This window comes from Myiozetetes cayanensis, unplaced genomic scaffold, assembly GCF_022539395.1.
Source record: "Myiozetetes cayanensis isolate MyiCay16 unplaced genomic scaffold, myiCay2020 scf2-11, whole genome shotgun sequence".
NCBI classification, from domain to species: Eukaryota; Metazoa; Chordata; class Aves; order Passeriformes; family Tyrannidae; genus Myiozetetes; species Myiozetetes cayanensis.
In genome coordinates, this window is record NW_026087411.1 from 83,340,986 (window position 1) to 83,358,989 (window position 18,004).

At 36.9% G+C, this 18,004-nt stretch overlaps 1 protein-coding gene across 1 annotated transcript in view; it reads left to right on the forward strand.

Moving 5' to 3' along the window:
• Positions 1 to 18,004, forward strand: part of IMPG1 (interphotoreceptor matrix proteoglycan 1) — a 53,018-nt gene that overhangs the window by 9,319 nt on the left and 25,695 nt on the right. Inside the window, exons 2-10 of the mRNA XM_050314258.1 lie at positions 3,471 to 3,704; positions 6,471 to 6,637; positions 6,860 to 6,888; positions 9,461 to 9,528; positions 10,024 to 10,109; positions 13,026 to 13,172; positions 14,423 to 14,481; positions 16,250 to 16,270; positions 17,621 to 17,874. Of these exons, the coding sequence (XP_050170215.1) occupies positions 3,471 to 3,704; positions 6,471 to 6,637; positions 6,860 to 6,888; positions 9,461 to 9,528; positions 10,024 to 10,109; positions 13,026 to 13,172; positions 14,423 to 14,481; positions 16,250 to 16,270; positions 17,621 to 17,874 (1,065 nt within the window). The remainder of the gene's footprint in view (positions 1 to 3,470; positions 3,705 to 6,470; positions 6,638 to 6,859; positions 6,889 to 9,460; positions 9,529 to 10,023; positions 10,110 to 13,025; positions 13,173 to 14,422; positions 14,482 to 16,249; positions 16,271 to 17,620; positions 17,875 to 18,004) is intronic.

The window sequence follows — 18,004 nt, forward strand, 5'->3', positions numbered from 1 at the left end:
TGCCCTTCTGCCCTAAAACTATCAAAGGAAACTCAAAATCTTAAGTTTAACTTTTAAAGGTAAAACTGAGTTAAACAACAGAGTTAAACAAGAAAAAGTCAAATTGGACAGGTTTTATTTAAGGTAAACTCTGAATATTTTAATTACATATGTTTATTTCAGAAAATAGAGTGAGGACAAAAAAATTTAGAAAGATTACTTATTTTAAGAAGAGCATACCAGCCTAGTATTATTGGGATTTTTGATCACACATGATCAAATGATGTACCCTGTAAAATTGCACCTCTCCAGTTTATTCGATTAGCATGTTGCATGGTAAAAAGGAAAGAGATCACCTAATATGTACGGATTCAATTTCATAATAGTATGTGTCTTTTTTGATTAATTTTTTTCCAATCCAGGGTGATGAAAGCAAAGCCTCTAGAAAGTCATAGATGGAGAAATATGTAAAGTATGTGGCTGAACCACCTGGGAGTTGTAGGTAAAAATTTCTCAGCTCAGAATTTCCAGAAACCAGGGGAAAACACAAGTCTGAAGAATTATGAGCAAATGTTTTTAGCAGAAGGCAGGTTTTCTCCCATTCACAATCAGTAAATATTAGGAAATTAATTTTGGGCAATCATATGGAGAGAAGGGCTGATGTTTTCTCCAATCGAAATTTTGCTTAAGTTTAGTAAAAAAGTGATTTCAAGGAGTTATGATAATAAGAGTTATTCTAGCACTGGAAATTTACTAACAAGAAGGTATAAATTAAATTAAACCCATTACAATAGAGATACTTTAGAAACAGATCCCTCAAAAAAAAGCAGTGAAAAGAGAAAGAATTTAAATCCACCCAAAATAGGCTGGCAGAACAGCTCTAATCGAAGCAGAAGAAGTCAGGTCATTTTCTCAGACTGAAAAACCCAAAAAGGGACTCTAACCTGAAGAGTTTGAAATCATTACAACAATCATTTGAGAAGAATCTCCTTGTCAGTCTTACAAACTGTATAGTTCTTAATTCAAGTTAATGACTTAGGGGTAAATCCTGGAGAAGAAGTAAATCCTTCAAGAAAGGCCTCTGCTTCATACAAAAGCTATCAAAGAGCTTAGTGACAAAATCCTCTGCCCCAGTTGGTCAGACTGCCTGGGCAGCTGGTCTGTTGCAGTTAATATACATTGTAAAAGGTGTACCTTGTGAAAGGACCTACAACTGGCTACCTTCCATGTGGATTTTTGGTTTTTTCTTCTAGGGTGTTTCAGGGGTCTGCCTTGAAAAATCAATGGCATTCTCTCATCCCATATATCGTTCAAATAACTCATTGTCTCAGCTGATGGAGTGTTTGGCCACTTGTGGTTTCTGATGAACTTAGCGATGCGTTTTCACAGCTTTTATGCAGTTTATGGGTTCATGATCAGAACATTAATGTGGAAAAGGTACTTCCATTTCATTGAATGTCAAACATTATATGACTGCATCATTATTTTAAATTACCTTGCAACAATGAGGCAGTTATAGATCTACAGACTGCTGCCTCTGGCATGCATTACACAGCATAATGATAACCTGTTGCCCTTATTTTATAACTTCCTTTCTTTCAGACAATATTCATCATAATCAACCAGTAGACTTTTTACTGTATCAGAATAGCACCTATCTCAAAATACAGATGTCACCATTATTTCTACACTGTAAACATTGGATGTTCATTTTGAAGTTAAATAAGAACTGAGACAAATAGATACACATACATGTACACTGACATACACGGTGAAACTTTCCCTATGCTTTATTTCAAGTACTGTTCTTTCTGTAACAGTATGCTTTTCAAGTATTTTTTCTTTATTATTTATCTGCCTACTTTTAGCATTTAATTAACACGGTTCCGAATTGTCAAGATAATGTGGTTTTAACCTTCCTTATTTTGTCTTGGTTTCCCTAAGAACATGATAATTAGTGTTTGTTATATGCAGCATGACATTTCTTCTTTCTCCAGCAAACTCCTAATCTTACATTTTTTTTGATAGTGCTGCTTTTACTGAATTTATTTTTTTAACATGATTATTTCCTTTTATTCTTCTGTTACAAGTTTTTAAGCCATTGTTCAAAGTATATTTTTCATTTGATTCATCAGAATTCAGGAACATATATTCTTTGCTTAAAGTTTCCCAATTCTTTGACAATTTCTTTTATTCTGATTACATTTCTCTTTAATTTTTATCTGTAATCGCTGCGTCAAGTTTATTAAAAGGCAACCAAAAAAGGTATTTCCAGATTAATTTTAACATCTTTATTAATATGTATACAAAATTTTGGAAGACAGTCTAAAAGGTACTAACTGCTCTCGTCACATGATCCTGCAAAATGCTGTATTTCAGCTCATTTAAATGTGTAATATATATGCTATTTTTAATCACCAACATTTTACATTAAATTTAGCTGCTATGTCATGTAATACTGAATCACAAATACTTAGGAAGTGGAACTAAATTAGTCGTGAATTTTGCATGTCTGTTGTGATGGGAGTTCCTGTGCTTGTCCACTGGGACACCCTTGAGGCATTTCCATTTTTAATAGCTGAACAGTTCCATAAGTAAAATTTAATCCTAGATCTTCAATTCCCACTCACTAATTTCGCTTTTTTAAACTGTAGTTGTTCCACTTTGCCAGGAATTGTTGAAGATCTATTGAAATACAATGCCAGAGCTTTCACAACACCTATAAACCAGTTGTAAAGAAACAATTGTAGTCTGTTCTAGCTAATACTTCAGTTTATGTGAGGGAAGGATAGAGGAGTGCACTGTGGAGTAAAAGAGGGAGAGTGGAAACACCTCCTTCTTTCCCCACGGGCAATAAAACTCCTGTTCAACTTTTGAAAGCTTCGGGGTCTAGTTCTTGGGATAGGTGCAAGACTATGAACCTGATGTGAAGGGATATGTGCCTTGAAGCCCAAAGGAACAGTAAAAATATCTTAAAGGCTGGAGATTTAAGGTACAAAAATTTCTCATTTAACTTCTCTGGTAGTGTAGACACCTACTTACACTGTGGACTGATACAGATATTCTTTACTTTCCCCAAGCTCCAGACCATTACTTATCATTGCACTGTAAAGTTCTCCACAGGTCAATATGCTCACAAACGAGATGTTGTAGTGTAAAGTTCAAGCACTTAAGTGTCCTTTGTGGATCTAATCTAAAGTCGCTTTTGAAAACAGGATTTAGGGCTTCTGACACTTTTACCCTACGTGTCCTGGGGTCACGTGTTGAGATATAAGGAAATTAGTTGCCAGGTCTCTCGAGCCCCAGTTCCCCCATGTGATCACAGGATGCTTCACCTCAGCACACTAATTTGGTCAGGGCATTGACACCACTATAATGTAACAAAAGGGACTCTCGAGTTCATTCCCATTCTCCAGACATGAACTTGCCTTGGATACCTACTACCTATGCAAACTATGTTTATGTACATGATATATTTTTATCTTTTCCAGAAATTCCTAATAAAATAAACCATGCTGAAGCCAAACATCTTGCAGATGCCTCAGGGTCAGACAAAACAGAAAGAACAACAAAGAGGTCCAGAGTATCAACCATAAGGCGGATATTTGACATGGCAAAACACCGAACAAAGAGGTCATCCTTTTTCTCAACCGGTGTGAAAGTTTGCCCACAAGAATCCATGAAGCAGATTTTAGCCAGTCACCAAGCTTACTATAGATTAAGAGGTAAGATGATTATTGTAGCATGTACTTCCTCCTGCAAAATCTTTCTTTTAACTGAGGAAACACAGTAATTTTCCAGAATCTTGTTCTTCACCTTTAGGTAGTGTATGTGCTATTTGCTGTATGGTTTATTTTTACATAGATAAGCATAATATAGATAATGTTACATGTGCATCAGAAGGGTTCAATACAGACAGGTACCAGAAGAAAATAAAAAAATGCACTCAAAGGACTAATGAACTTGGAGTAATTGCATGGTGTTCTAGCACGGCTGAACATGAAGACCAAATTGTGCTTGCATTACCATATAAAGATGTACCACCTTTCTCATAAGTGCAGCAGGTACCATCATTTCAACTCAGAATTAATCCCACCAGTTTAAGACAAATAATGAAAGTATCAATTGGTCATTGCACAAATATGCTGGTGTATCTGTAGTTACAGTAAGGCTGTAGAAGTGTTAGTATACAACAAACACTGAGATAATTGTCATCAGGTCATGAAGAGAACTTAGTCTTCTTTTCAAAATGTCTCAAATATTTCTTCTGCTCTTTCTCATCTAATTTGCTCTCTCCCCAGCCCTTTTTTACTCCCCTTGCCCATAGAGAGCCTACAGAGTTACCACTCCAATTCTAGGTCCCTAGAGAGCACAGTGCAGATAGGCTCCTGGGTTTCTTATTTTCTCTCTTCCTCCCTCTATCCCTCCCAGTCTTTCACTCAGTGACTGTTAAAATTTGTATTAGAAAAACGCATATTTTTGCACTGCAGCTAGATAGTCCAAAGCTAATTCTAAAATGTAGTCAGCATTTCTGGAATGCAAGTATCCAAGGCAACATCTACCCTCTAAATCACCTCTGCTTATCTGGTTTTCCTCTATATTGGTCTCCAAACACCCACATACATCGATGGAACATGGCTGCTCCTCGGCTCTCTTTCAGATAGCTCCCTCTGAAATGAAACCTGGATGCAGAGCTGCAAAACTTTTACTCCAGCAGCCACTTGCTACAGGCAACATGGGAAAATTACACCAATGTCTGTAGCTATTGCTATAGATACAGAAGTATTTGGTCTCCATTGTAGTATCCAATGGGCACTAGACAGAAATCTGAAATACTTTAAAGAGGTTGATCCAAGAAACATTTCTTAAATTCAAATTAATCCTGAAAGCCCCTGAAACTCACTGGTTACATCCCAGATGGGGCTGAAAACAAGCAGTCCTGAAATAGGCTGGTATCATTAGTTGAACTCAAAGAACCATAAGTATGACCCTTTCTTTTAAAAAAACTGAATATGACAATACTACCAACTTTTTGGAGAGCAGCATATCAGCTGGACTTTATGAGTCTTGTAGTGCAAGCAGGTTTAAACTTACAACTCCTTTTCCTCAGTAGCGCCCTACACTCACAAAATTCTCTGAACAGGCGTCATCCAGTTCTTCAACTGAAACTTGAGTACTTCCCCAAAAAGCAAGCAATCAAAGAGATGACTGCAGCAGAATAATTTGTACATTCAGTCAGAAAAAGCAGTTTCTACTCCCTTGAATAACTGCACATTTTGCATTACAGTATCCTTCATTAAAACCTCAGAAAATATTTCCTGCAAGGAAAGATCACAATCCCTGAATCTGTAACCACAGCACAAGCCTTCATGGAAAGGTAACCTGGTATCCATGCTGGAGCCTTACAGCCTGTGCCTATCTGGGGCACAATCTTACCTTTATTTTGTTTTGTACATATACCTTCAGGTCTGTTGTTTTCTCTGTCTAAAGTCTAGGAGATCACTTCTAACCCTCCAAGTCCCATGATACAATTAGAACTGCAATAGCACTGTGGATCATTTCAGTCCTCTAGAGAATGTTTCTGCTTTCTAAGAAAAATGACACAATTATTTTTTTTAACACACACAAATATGCCTCCAGGAATGAGCACAAGACACAAAAGAGCTCAGATATAGGAGCTCAGACAGTTTCTATTGGATAACCTGAGCCTACTGTGACCCTACACAAACTCTGAAATAACACACTATAGCATAAGTCACGATGAGGACAGTCTCTGATGTGGGGCAAACTGGGTGAAAGCACGGAATCATCTACACTACCTCCTCAGCTGGTCACGTGTCACGTTTATCTGGTAACTGGATTACTTATCATCAGATAGTGTATCTTTATTCAGCAGTTGCCGCTCAGAAAAACAGGTACTAGAGAGTTGCGAGAAAAAGAGGGTAGAAAAGTAGCTTTAACTGCTAGCTCATAACGAATATATCTCCTCAAAAGACAGCCTGTTCCTTTTTAATAGTCTGACCACATCTGCTCCACATGCAGCTGCTCTACTGGGAGGGCAAGTTGCTCCTGAGGTATTATTGAGGGGCCCTAACACAGTTGGGTGAGTATATCCCTACAGCAAGTTTAGAGTATACCTAGAGAAACTGACTGCACTAATTTCAGAGACACTGATAATGCAGATAATGAACTCACTCTAAGTACAAGTAGGTACCAAGTACTGAAAAAAAATGACCCATCTCACAGTAATGAGCTTTCCAAAGTAAAGTGCTACGGGCAACAGCTTTTAAATTGCAAGTTTCTCTTAAAATGGTTTTTCTAATAAGTTTGAAAATTCATCTCTCTAAAAGCATTTAATTTTAACCAACATTTCAAAGTGTGTTCCTTCATTTCGAATGATGAATGTGTATATACCAAACCACTTTTAAAAGGCTTTCAAGTTTACTTTTTGGTAGACAACATCCATCTCCAGCCCTTTTCTTCTTACTCAGTCTGCCAGGAAGCTGTGTGGGAAGCCTTTCGTATTTTTCTGGATCGGATTCCTGATACTTCTGAATATCAGAACTGGGTTACTGCCTGCCAGAGGGAAACCTTTTGCATATTCGACATTGGCAAAAACTTCAGTAATTCCCAAGAGCATCTGGAAATAATCCAACGGGTAAGGATTACTGACACTTGTTTAGAAACTGGGAGAGACTTCCAAGTCCCTCCCCATCTGCTTATTCAAGGGCAAAGAAAGTATTGCTCAGGAGGAGGTGGGGGCATACCTTAGAAGGAAAATAGAAAAGTATAGTAAAAAAAAAAAAGACTAACAGGTTTCTGGTCTATCTGGTTGGATACACCCACTAGTAAAATGTTGTTTTTCTTAATCTTTTTGCAGCGAGTAAAACATAGAACCTTCCAGGAAAGGTAAGTAGCACAAGTAGAACCTTGCCACTTGATGTTACTGCCTTTTTTGAGAAAGATACGTGTAGATGAGTGTGGATGTGAACAGATATACAGATAGCACTGTAGCATATTTGGTGTGTGCTGTGAGAGAGGTGTGTACTGTATGTATCATAGTACACAGCAACTGAATCACAAATAATGGAGGTGGCCAAATGTCTGAGTTACCTGTTCACTTTGAGACACCACAGAATGTTTTCTCAGACTAATGTGAGCATGAAACCCTGTCAGAGATATGGCTTTGCATTAGACCAGTGTTGACTGGAAGTGTGACAAAAGTTGCTATATAGTTTCTCATATAGGAAAGTCCAAGAGCTTAACAAAGGTTTATCTGAGAGGTTTCATTAAGCAATAATATGAAAACCTCTATGCCTTCACTTTAGCCTTCTCCTGCATTTTTACACATCATGACAGTGTCAACTAATGTGACACTTTATTCTACAAACTCTTCGAAAAAAATATGCTCCTGGTAACACTCAGAAGTCTGAGAATGGCAGGATTAAAGTTACAACACTTAACTCATCTCTCTGCATATAAATACTGTAGGACGCCCAGACAAATCATTGTCCACAACTCCTCTGAATAATGTACTGTTTTTTCCTTCAAGTATTTTTGATTTTCAGGACATTTTCAGGCAAATAATCTTTCACATTCATAAATTACATTGTTTCATGATCACAGAGATCTTAGGTATCGTTTTTTCATTCCAACATGATGAGATTTGAGTGCTTCTCTCAGAAATGTATTTTTAATAATGTAGGCCTTAATTAAACGCCTCTGGAAGGCCAAAGGGAGGTCTTTTCATTCAGTCTAGTGCAAACAGCAGCAGCAAGGCATTAAGTGAAGTGACTAATCTTAATTTCTTTGTCAACGGTGTGGTTTTCCCTAGGCACAATTCAGAAGATGAAGTAAATTCTATGAAATTACTTGTACTTTAGCTGGAAATACAGCCAGTCATGATTATGCATGGCTGGTCTTCATCTTTACTATTGTATGGTTTGGGAAACATTTTGTATCTTCTGTAGATGCCATGTAGAGAGATCGGTCTCCAGTTAAAACACAACACATAATTAGTTAACACTGTGAAAACATTATAAATAGTACTTTCATTCTCACTGCACAAGATATGCAGAGAATGTGGTAAATCAGTTGTTGTTCATGTTCTTTATTTATGTTATTAAACATCTCAGTTGGTCCCGTATAGAAATGTATTTCATACATCTTTTCTGTCTACACTACAGGCTTTACGCTATCTCAGTCAACACCACACCACACATTTACAATGCCCTTCTTCTTTCACTCATACCATTTTTCACAAATATTCCATCTGTGTGCACTGTAAACATTTTGAGGAATTCTATTCTCATTTATTTCAAAGACTGGGTTTTTTTATTTTCTGCTGTGGGTTTTTTTCCACACCCTACTTAGAACCCAAAACAATTGTAATTCTTCACACCCCAATTTCAGGAAAGAAAAATCTCAAAATGTCCCTAAGAACATTCTTACCTAAAAGTCTAAATTTTTCCAAAAGCTGAATGAATAAAAATTTGGTTTTAGGGTAGAAATTATTCTATAGCCTTAACTGCAGAAATATCTAATACATCTATTATAAAATGTACTTAGATATACATACTACTTCTGCTTTTAGGCAAGCCAGCAGCTGCAATTGCAAAAGGTATTCATCAACTCATCACTGTAAAACTTACAGCAGAAAATAATATCACTAATACAAACCCAAATCCTGTGATACAAGGCAGACAACCTTACATCATAACCACCATATTCTTTCTTGGGGACCATGGCAGGCATTAGCCCATGAATACTACATCCAGATGCAAAAATAAACATTCCTACATCTCATAGTAATCTGGATCCAGGAACCTGACTTGAAACCATCATTATTTGGAAGCATCCTTATGATATTATAATGTAGGCCAACAACTGAAAAATAAGTACATCCATCCTCTCCTCACACCATATCATATGAAACTCGGTACCATGAAATGTCCACTGATCCTAAAATTAGAAGATGCCCAAAGCTCTTACTGAACTATATTGACAGGATGAGATACAGCAAAGGAGATAAAAGTTAGTTTAGATGATGCACAAGAAGTCTTGCATCCATTTTTAGACTGTGGTCTACCATTCCTTAACCTCAAAGGGAAGCAAAACCAGACCCTATGCACTGATTTAATCTCTGTAATCCCATAACTCTGGTTGCAGGGATAAAATCAGTCATGAAATCTCATGAGCAGATTCCTAACAGGACTAATAGTCCTTGGTGGAGGAATATATCAAATCAGTATTTTTTTAAGAGCAAATATTACACTAAAGAAGAGGATAGAAAATACATAAGCTGTCAAATAAAAAGTATGATCTACTATTCCTCTGCCTGTTTAACAGCTTATAAAATATTCCATTAGAAATAACTTCACTCATTTAAGCCACATTTTTATATTTCTATTTTTTTTACACTTTTTTCATTGCCAGTACAGTATGGAGATAATTAAATCATTCATTTCTATTTGATCGATAGGAAAGATGAAATATCCGCAGAGAAAATAGGAGGCAAAAAGGTGGAAGAAATTCCTTCCATTTCTACAGGTAAAATCAAGTCTGCTTTTTGTATGTCTGTCCATTACATAGAATTGCTAAGGCCAGTGATTCTTAGGTCTTAAAATGCTTATAAATACTTATAAATAAAATACTTATTTAATGAATGCAGTAGAAGCAGGACAAGTTCACTGGAGTACAGTGAAAATGTTTTTAGCAAAATAATCTTTATGAAACAACTTTTTATCTCTTTACAGCATGCCTGCTACTCAAACGTAGCATTCCAAGTTGACTTTTGCCTTCAGTCACACACATTCAATGCTACTGATGTTTGACCTGGAAGAAAGTCTGTCTATTGTATAAAACATCGCAGCTTTCCCCACGCCATAAGTCATGGCCACCTTCCAGTGGCACAGCCTTGTGCTCAAACATACCCTCCTTAAGGAAAGCTGCTCCAGTGTGCTGACACCTGACCAACACAGAAAAGGGAAGATTTTTGATGTGAAAACTTGCTCTTGCCTGACTTTTCCTTTAACCCCCCTGCAGGCTCCCCTGGCACTCCTCTCTCTCCATATGCACCTAACGGGACGCTGCTCAATGAAATCGTTAACGACACGAAGACTCCTGTGAAGGTCAGGGCAGCCTGTTTTCCTATCCCAGTTTTCACTTGCCCTTTGTTTTTTTGAGCTCAGCTACAAAAAAAAAGGAAGAAACCTTATAAACACTTAGCGTTTATAAACACTTAGTGTTTCAAACCATGAGTCCTCCTATCTGTTTCAGTCAGGAGGACTGAAGGGGTCTATCAACATCTCCTCTGTGCCAGACTAAGGCATGATGTTTCTCGAGTATGAGGTAGAAAGCATGAAAGTATGGAAATCAGCTTTTAGGAACAGTCTTCATTCTGTGAAGGAGGGGCCTGTTGCCTATCTTGCACCATTTTGCAACCTTATTCTTCAATAAATAACACCAAGAAACCATACCTTCTAGGCCTGCCACAACACAGGAGATAAGACTAGCCTTCTCTTTGCCTTTTTCTGGCCAGAAAACCAGCTATCAAAGAAGCATCTCCACTGCTATCTCCTTAGAGCAGCCATGCAGCACAGCTCTAGGAACCACCCCTTCTTCTAAAGATTTACAGCAGCTGCCACCAGTTACCTCTGAGAGAGGGGTGGAGTGCTGGGAGGGGTTGTTGTTTTCCCTGTCCCGATTGCTAGAGAGGTAGCCCTGGTCTCAGCACAGCTGTGTGGCCTCAGGGAACCTTTTGGAATCTCTCTCTCTCTTTCTTCTCTTCCTCTTCTCTCTTTCTCTCTTTCTCTCTCTCATTCTCTCTCGGCATCACCTGGGAGGAGACTCAGCTCTTACATTTCCCCTCTGCTTTGCTCTGAGAGTTTTTCCAATTTGTAAGAAGTTTGCCCCTAGAACAGCTAATTGAAAAACCTCTGTGGGGTTTTGGGGGTGTTCTTTTTGAGTTTTGTGCATACTGGCTGTAGGAAGAGGCTCATTTGGGGGCAGGAATTCTGGGTGAGGCCTTACTATCACACCCCTGGCAAATTGCCACTGTTCCCCATCCCATCTATGTAAGCTCCTCAGCTCCAGCACAGGAATTGCACTGGCTTGATCCCAACTGAATGCTGGTTTTACTGCCCCAAGTTATTACATCCTTATAATGTAAGAAAGCAAAATAATCTTTAAATATTCTGAACTTTCTATTACCTACCTACCTATATCTCAGCTCTTACAGTGAAAGAGCAAATAGAATATGAGGAAAAAGTGGGTTTAAAATCACTTATTTGTGATGTTTGAGGTGTACCAGATGATGGTCATTAACCAGTTCCTCCTTGTTACAGATCTCCTTATTCTTTCTTGGCCGTCCTCTATCACCAGCTCCCTAAAGGTTGGCTCCTCAAAAGTTATAGGGCAGCTATGTAGAAAGTGCATATTCCTGAATTTTCCATTTATATGATAGAACATTAGAGAATCCTCTTTCTCTAACTGATGAACCATATTTTTATACACAACACAAAACATACATTCCCCTAAAACTGAGGTATCCTAAGGAATGATATAGCAGAGCTGAGTTTTGCAGAATCAGTGGGTGCAGAAAGTGCTCTCTCGTTTCACTCATTCTGTGATTCTATTATTAACATTTTACTTTCTCTCTTATCCCCTGATACTGCAATCACACTTATTTCTTGTTCTGCTTATTTTTGGAAGGTATTAAAGCCTAGGTGTTATGTATGGGACAGATGTCTCTAGGAGCCTTATGCCAACTTACCTGGCAGCAGAAGTGGAAACTTCACCTCGCTGTGAGATTCAGGCTAATGAGCTTGCTGCTCTTTTGGGCCAGTTTCTTCCTGATCTTGTTCTATTTGTTTATATTTTCTCCAAGGTGCAAGAAGTCTGGCTGAGAGTAGAATTATCCTTGAACAAATAAAAAAGATAAAAGCATGTTTAAAGAATACAGAATATCTATGTATTGCAAATAAGTATGAACATGCAATGTATATGCAGTACATGCAGTAAAGAATAATTTGGGTTTTTGTTCTGAGATCTTTGTATTTTTAACAGGCTTTCTTTAGAACCCTGAAAGATTTTATTCAGGAAAAAAAAAAGTGTAATAAAATACACTGGCAGTGAAATGCAGCAATGATATGCGTTAACATTAGTAATAAGATTTGTGAAGAAGGACTTAGAGCTTGGTAGAAGGCAGGAGTTTCCTGAGTGACCTCTCTGCATCACCTCCTAAGGCACTTACATTCCAAGACTTGAAATTTGAAGCTCAGCTCTACTTATGAATAAGGAACAAGAAATAACTTCTGATCTTGAAATTAGCAAATGTCACTTTACTTTAGTAACTTCATATTTAGGGTGAATTAGGAAATCTTTCTCAATGCACCCATAGTGGCTTTGACCCTTGTGGGCAGCACATCATAGCCTACAAATGAATTAAAATTTAAGGAAAAGCTACAAATACTGTTGGGAAACAGCAAACAAAATGAGTACTTTTAGCAGCAGTAAAGTCAACTGCACAAGAAAGGTGCATCACAGGCAAGGCTAATTCTACTTTATTATCAGAACACCCAAATGCAAACTTCTGAAACAGTAACAGAGAGTCTGGCACTGCTCTGACTGGCCATGGGTTTTCTGAATGTGAGATCCCAGCTAGCTTGTAGAATGTTCTTGTCACTCTCCTTGATGTCACACACGGTCCTCCAAAGTGGCAAGTAAAGCTGTATGACTTTACAATGATGGAAGTAAGACTTGGAAACAGTCTCTGTGCAAGAAATGGCTTGATTTTCTTCACCTTCATTTATGCATATCAAAGGCAATGCTCAAGTTACAATAGTAGAAACTTGTTTGCAAAGAGAGAAGAATTAAGCCAACAAATATGTATAGGAACTGTCATCTTTTGTAGAATACAGTTCAGAAAGTTATTTTGGCGATGGGCTTAAAAGGGAACTTAACCTGCCTATTAAATACCAGCACTCTGGGAAAAAAATCACTTAGGTTATTTCTTCACTTTTTTTTCATTTCTTCTTCTTTTCCAGGAGCTGGGAACAAATGCAGTCCCTGAACTCCCTGTGGAGCAAATGGTTGAATTCAGTGTAACTCTCACTGATCAGGAGTACACACCTGAACTTGGTGATCCCAACTCCCCAGAGTACCAACAACTAGCTGCCAAATTTCAGCAACAGGTAAGGAGGCTGAGTGAATGCAAAAATGTTGACTTTATACCGTTGGCTGAGGTTCATACTCTGAAACTACCCTCACCATGAAATAGAATTAGAATCTACTGCCCTCACTTTGAACAGATAGTTCCTATCATCTCAAGACCTGCAGTTTTTCCCCTTGTTCAGGCTATCTGTTCAGCCACCTAGCTAACAAGCCAAATGCTTTGACAGAAGTAGAGCCTCAGATAACTAATGAACACAATAGGAATATCATTCAGGTTTAATCAAGAATTCATGGACACTACTTTGTCATAATTTAATTTCTGCAATAAACCTAATCAGAAATATAATATAAATGTGTAAAGTAATTAGTTACTGTTGTCTGAACTATGCTTCAAAGGACTTGCACTCATTTTGTTGTGCATTGCCATAGTTTCTGTAAGAATTGGAACATGTATTGTGTTTTCATATAATTAATAATATTAACTGAATGTTCAGATATCAGTTTAGCAGCAGATAGCAGATAATGACTGGAGGTTCCCAAAACGTTTTCTTAGTAAAATTAACTAAAGCTTCTTGTCAGTTTTATGAACATTCCTTAGTGCAAGCTATTTTGTTTGCTGGTTCAGTTCCAGATATGCATAGAAAAATGATGAAGGATGTGCTGGCAGAGCTGATAAAAAATGGTTTCTCTGTAGATTTCCAGTATTACCCTCGAACAGAAAGTGCCTGCCGACTTTGTTTACTAACTACAAAATGCATCTTCAATTCAAAACCACTTAATCATACAATTGTTAACATTAGAATTCAAATTATGTTGTTATTCTATCTGTACAAGACAGTTAAAACTGTTTAAGTTATAAATGATTTGTCAAATAATCTAAACCTATCTGCATTTGGTGAATATTTCTAAGTAATTAACAATTTACAGTTGACTTGAATCACAAAATAATTCATGAACCAAAACTGCTGAAAAACCACTTCAATCATGTTGTTTGACTTGCTCTCTTATGATCTAGATTATCACTGATTTACATAATTACTAAAAAAGTGCTATATTTTGTGCTTCATTTTGCCTGTTGGTAGGTAATACAACCAGTATATACGAACTGAACATTGTAAGCTGAGCAATTACGATACCACAAAGAGGGCAGTTGAGACTGTTTCGTAAAGCTTTTTCTCAAAAAGAAAAAAATATTGTCTAGGTAGTCAACCTGTGCTTGCCTTTTAGTTACAGATATTACACTATATTAATTTTTTATGGTTTTATATAGATGAAAAGAATATTTGAGAAACTACCAGGATTCAAAGAAATCCGCGTATTAGGATTTAAGTAAGTAGGAAAACGGGGCTCTCTTGTCTGTTGGCTGCTAGGGTTCTCCTATTCCTTCTTATCCTTCAAGATGAAGAGACCTGTGGACTAGTGTGGGGGTGGAGGAGGAGGGGGGGCATGTTGCTGTAAGTCGAATACAGTTTTATGGAAATATTATAGAGACAATATGGAGAGAAGTGCTAACACGTTCCAAGTGAGACTATAAGGTTTTGAATTACTAAGTAGAAGTAGTTTCCCTGAGGGGCGAAGGATACAATAAATTCTTTTAATTGTTTGCAAGCAACCCTGTATTAAAGACTTTTTAAAATTACTACATGCAGAGAGTTAGCAGTACGATTATTTAAGTGACTACTTTTTTGTGTGGGGATCCTGTGCCGTTCATTGATCACAGTGAAGAGAGGGTTTCACGAGGCTACATGTGAACACATATAAAACTTTTCCAGTTCTTGCCTTCCAGGTGTTTCAAACAATTTAAACCTGTTAATTTTTTCAGTAAATTTGAGTTCTATCTTTCGATTTCTTTTAGTTATAGCTTCCTTGTATGTTTATTACTAATACAAGCTCTTATGTACTTTTTCAGTAGAGAATCTACAGGGGAGTGGGAGATAAAAAAATAGGTTATGCTTCTATGGATGAGAGCACATCGTGTAAAGAATTAAATGAAAAATAACTAATAGTAAGAAACTATACAAAATTGAAAAGGAATTAAGGGCAGGGAAAAAAGACATAAATTTATGTGGGCTTACAGCTCAGCATCAAAAATATTCAGTCCTTCTAATAGTATTTAATACATGTCAAAGAACACTCATATTGCAATGTAATTTTTGACTAGAGCATCCTTCTTCCTAGCATTTTTCTCTGCAAAACTGCTGGTGAAAAGGAGAGCAAAGACCAAAATAGACTGAAAATTAGTTGCTTATACTTTTATATTAAAATCAACAAAAAAAAGAGCTGCTACAGAAAAAGCAGAGAAGTCTACAGTAGCATCTCATAGTTACTTGCAATAACTTGCAATAACTAATCCCTTTCAGTTATGACTCCAGATCTGGGATCCATTTCAGTTTAGTATCTTGAACTTCAGATCTGATATGAAAGTACATTCATCAGTATGGAAGATCAGGATCAGGACTGATTCCCACCATCTAGTAATTTAGTTAACTCCTGAGAGGTACAGATCAGCAAAGACCGGTGTTGCTGTCCATTCTCCCTTAGCCATATTAGTACATATATTAGCAACATTTCCCACACAACAACATTATAAATATCCTAGAGAATTCATTAGGGAAAATAACAGGGCATTATATCCAGAAGGTCAACATAGGCATGTCTTCCAGAGGTAATTAATAGCTCAAGTTGCCCCTGTGCCTAGAGTCTCAGTAGGCACCGTGTATGGTAACAGCAATTGCTGCTACCACTGCCACACTGAACAGTGATCATTGCCACCATAAAGACAGAGATTAGCACAGACAGTGCTCAATGTGCACCATTTGGGGTGGGAAATAGGAAAGCTTCTATTTCAAACTATCATGGTAACGTAAAATTCCTCTCTCCCCGCACAAAATATGGTGATTTCCATTGTTTGGAAGGGAAAAAGTGAACTGATGAAGAGTAGACTGTCATTTTCACATGGAGATAAAAATTATAGATGGCACATACCAGATAAATTGTCAAAAGATGGTTATGATGTGTTTGACTGAATGATTTACCAGTATATATGAATCTTTGTTTTTCTTTCTTTTGCAATCCATTTTTCTGTGATGAAATGAAGACAGAAGAAGGAGAAAGATGGGTAATCTTTCTGTAATGCTTAATTAAGAGTAATAATTTTATTGACTAATTATTAATTCTGATTAGTAATCATTTTATGATATACATAGATACATCAGTAAATGTCCTTTATCTTGATGTGGCAAAGTGAATTGGTTGTGTTCTGGCTAAGTACAAAAACTGTGATATGAAGCATCAGGGAAAGCTTTTACTTTTATCTGAAAGGTTCATGTAATCAAATTTTGTGGAGATCTCTCTGAAGGAAAGAAAATGTTTGATCTATGAAAATTCACATTCAGATGACTAAAGAATTTTATCAGTCATATACTGAAAGTGAAGAATAAATAGGGAAACTTTATATTCCAATTTTCATTTTTGATCTGCTGTTTCCTAGCTGTATTCCCATATACACATTATTTTCAATAAGTATGTAGAATTTGATTTGTTATCTCCATTATCAAGCCATATAGAAAAGCAGAGACCAGTTACTAGCTTGATAAAATGCAGAGAGTTTTTGACTAGTAATACAAACAGATGCAGTCTATTGTTGTTGCTGCTTAAAAGTGCTCCCAGGGAATAATTTGTCTAGCAGTTCCCAAAATTTCTCTTTTACTCATACTTTAAAAGAAAGAATTGTCTAATGTTTTTCCTGAATTCTTGCAATGTCATATAAATTTAAATATATAGTACATACTAGATAAAGTGAAATTCCTCTCTCTACAGTTATTTGATATTGTAAAAAGCAACATAGTATAGAAATGTTTACAATGTACTCATTATTTCTCATTTTAATTAGGTGAATTTAACATTTGTCAAAAGTGATGTATTAATAATGGTGAACATTTGAGGTTTCCATTGAACATCTCATTTGGAGTTGGAAAAAGCTAAGACCCATTGTGAAAAGTGATTTGCTTGCCACATTAACTAATTTTTTTACTCTTCTTTGAAAAAGAGCAAAAAATTGCCTCAGTTGTGGATAAGATTTTTGTTTATTTGCAGTTTTATGGACTGTGTAATCCCTTTTTGGAGGATCTTGCATAATGCACAATTATGGCTTTTAGTAACCCAGCATGCATTCATGGCTGTTTGAATCAGTAGTCAATGACTGATCAGTAGTGAAATTAAACTGGATTATATCAGAATATTTTTACAGTTTTCTTTGTAATTTGAATTTTTATTTAAAATTATGAATAGTAGAAAAAAGCCATAGCAAAAGTAATTTGAAGGTGACAGTCTCATTAGAAAGAAGTAAATCTGCATTGCTTTTAAGAAGATAACACGCTATGGTTGCACATTTGATTGTTTGTAAAATTGGTTCCCAGTCAGTGACTGATTTTGCTGCATTGGGCATTTTTACCTTTTCCCCTTGCAGATCGAGCAGCACTATAGCACGGTACGTGGTGAACTTTGAGAGAGATGGCTCAGAAATCAAAAGCACAGCAGATGACATCTCAACTATTGGATCTAATAAGGTTGAAAGTGAAAAAACTCCAGTTTCTCCAGTTGAAGAGAGGGAGATATCAGGAACTAAACTCACAGTAACAGACCTGCAGCAACTGGTTGCCACTGCACTCCATGAAGACCACTCCCTGCCACTGGACCTCGGAACACTTCAGTTTACTGATGGTTAGTAGGCAGGCAGGTGCCAGGCACAAGTCTGAACCTTGCCTTTCCAAACTGATGCAATTCCAGTAAGGTGTATTTTGCTGTGCTTAAAGGGTTTTTTCATTTGATATAGCTCATTCTCTTTAGTGTT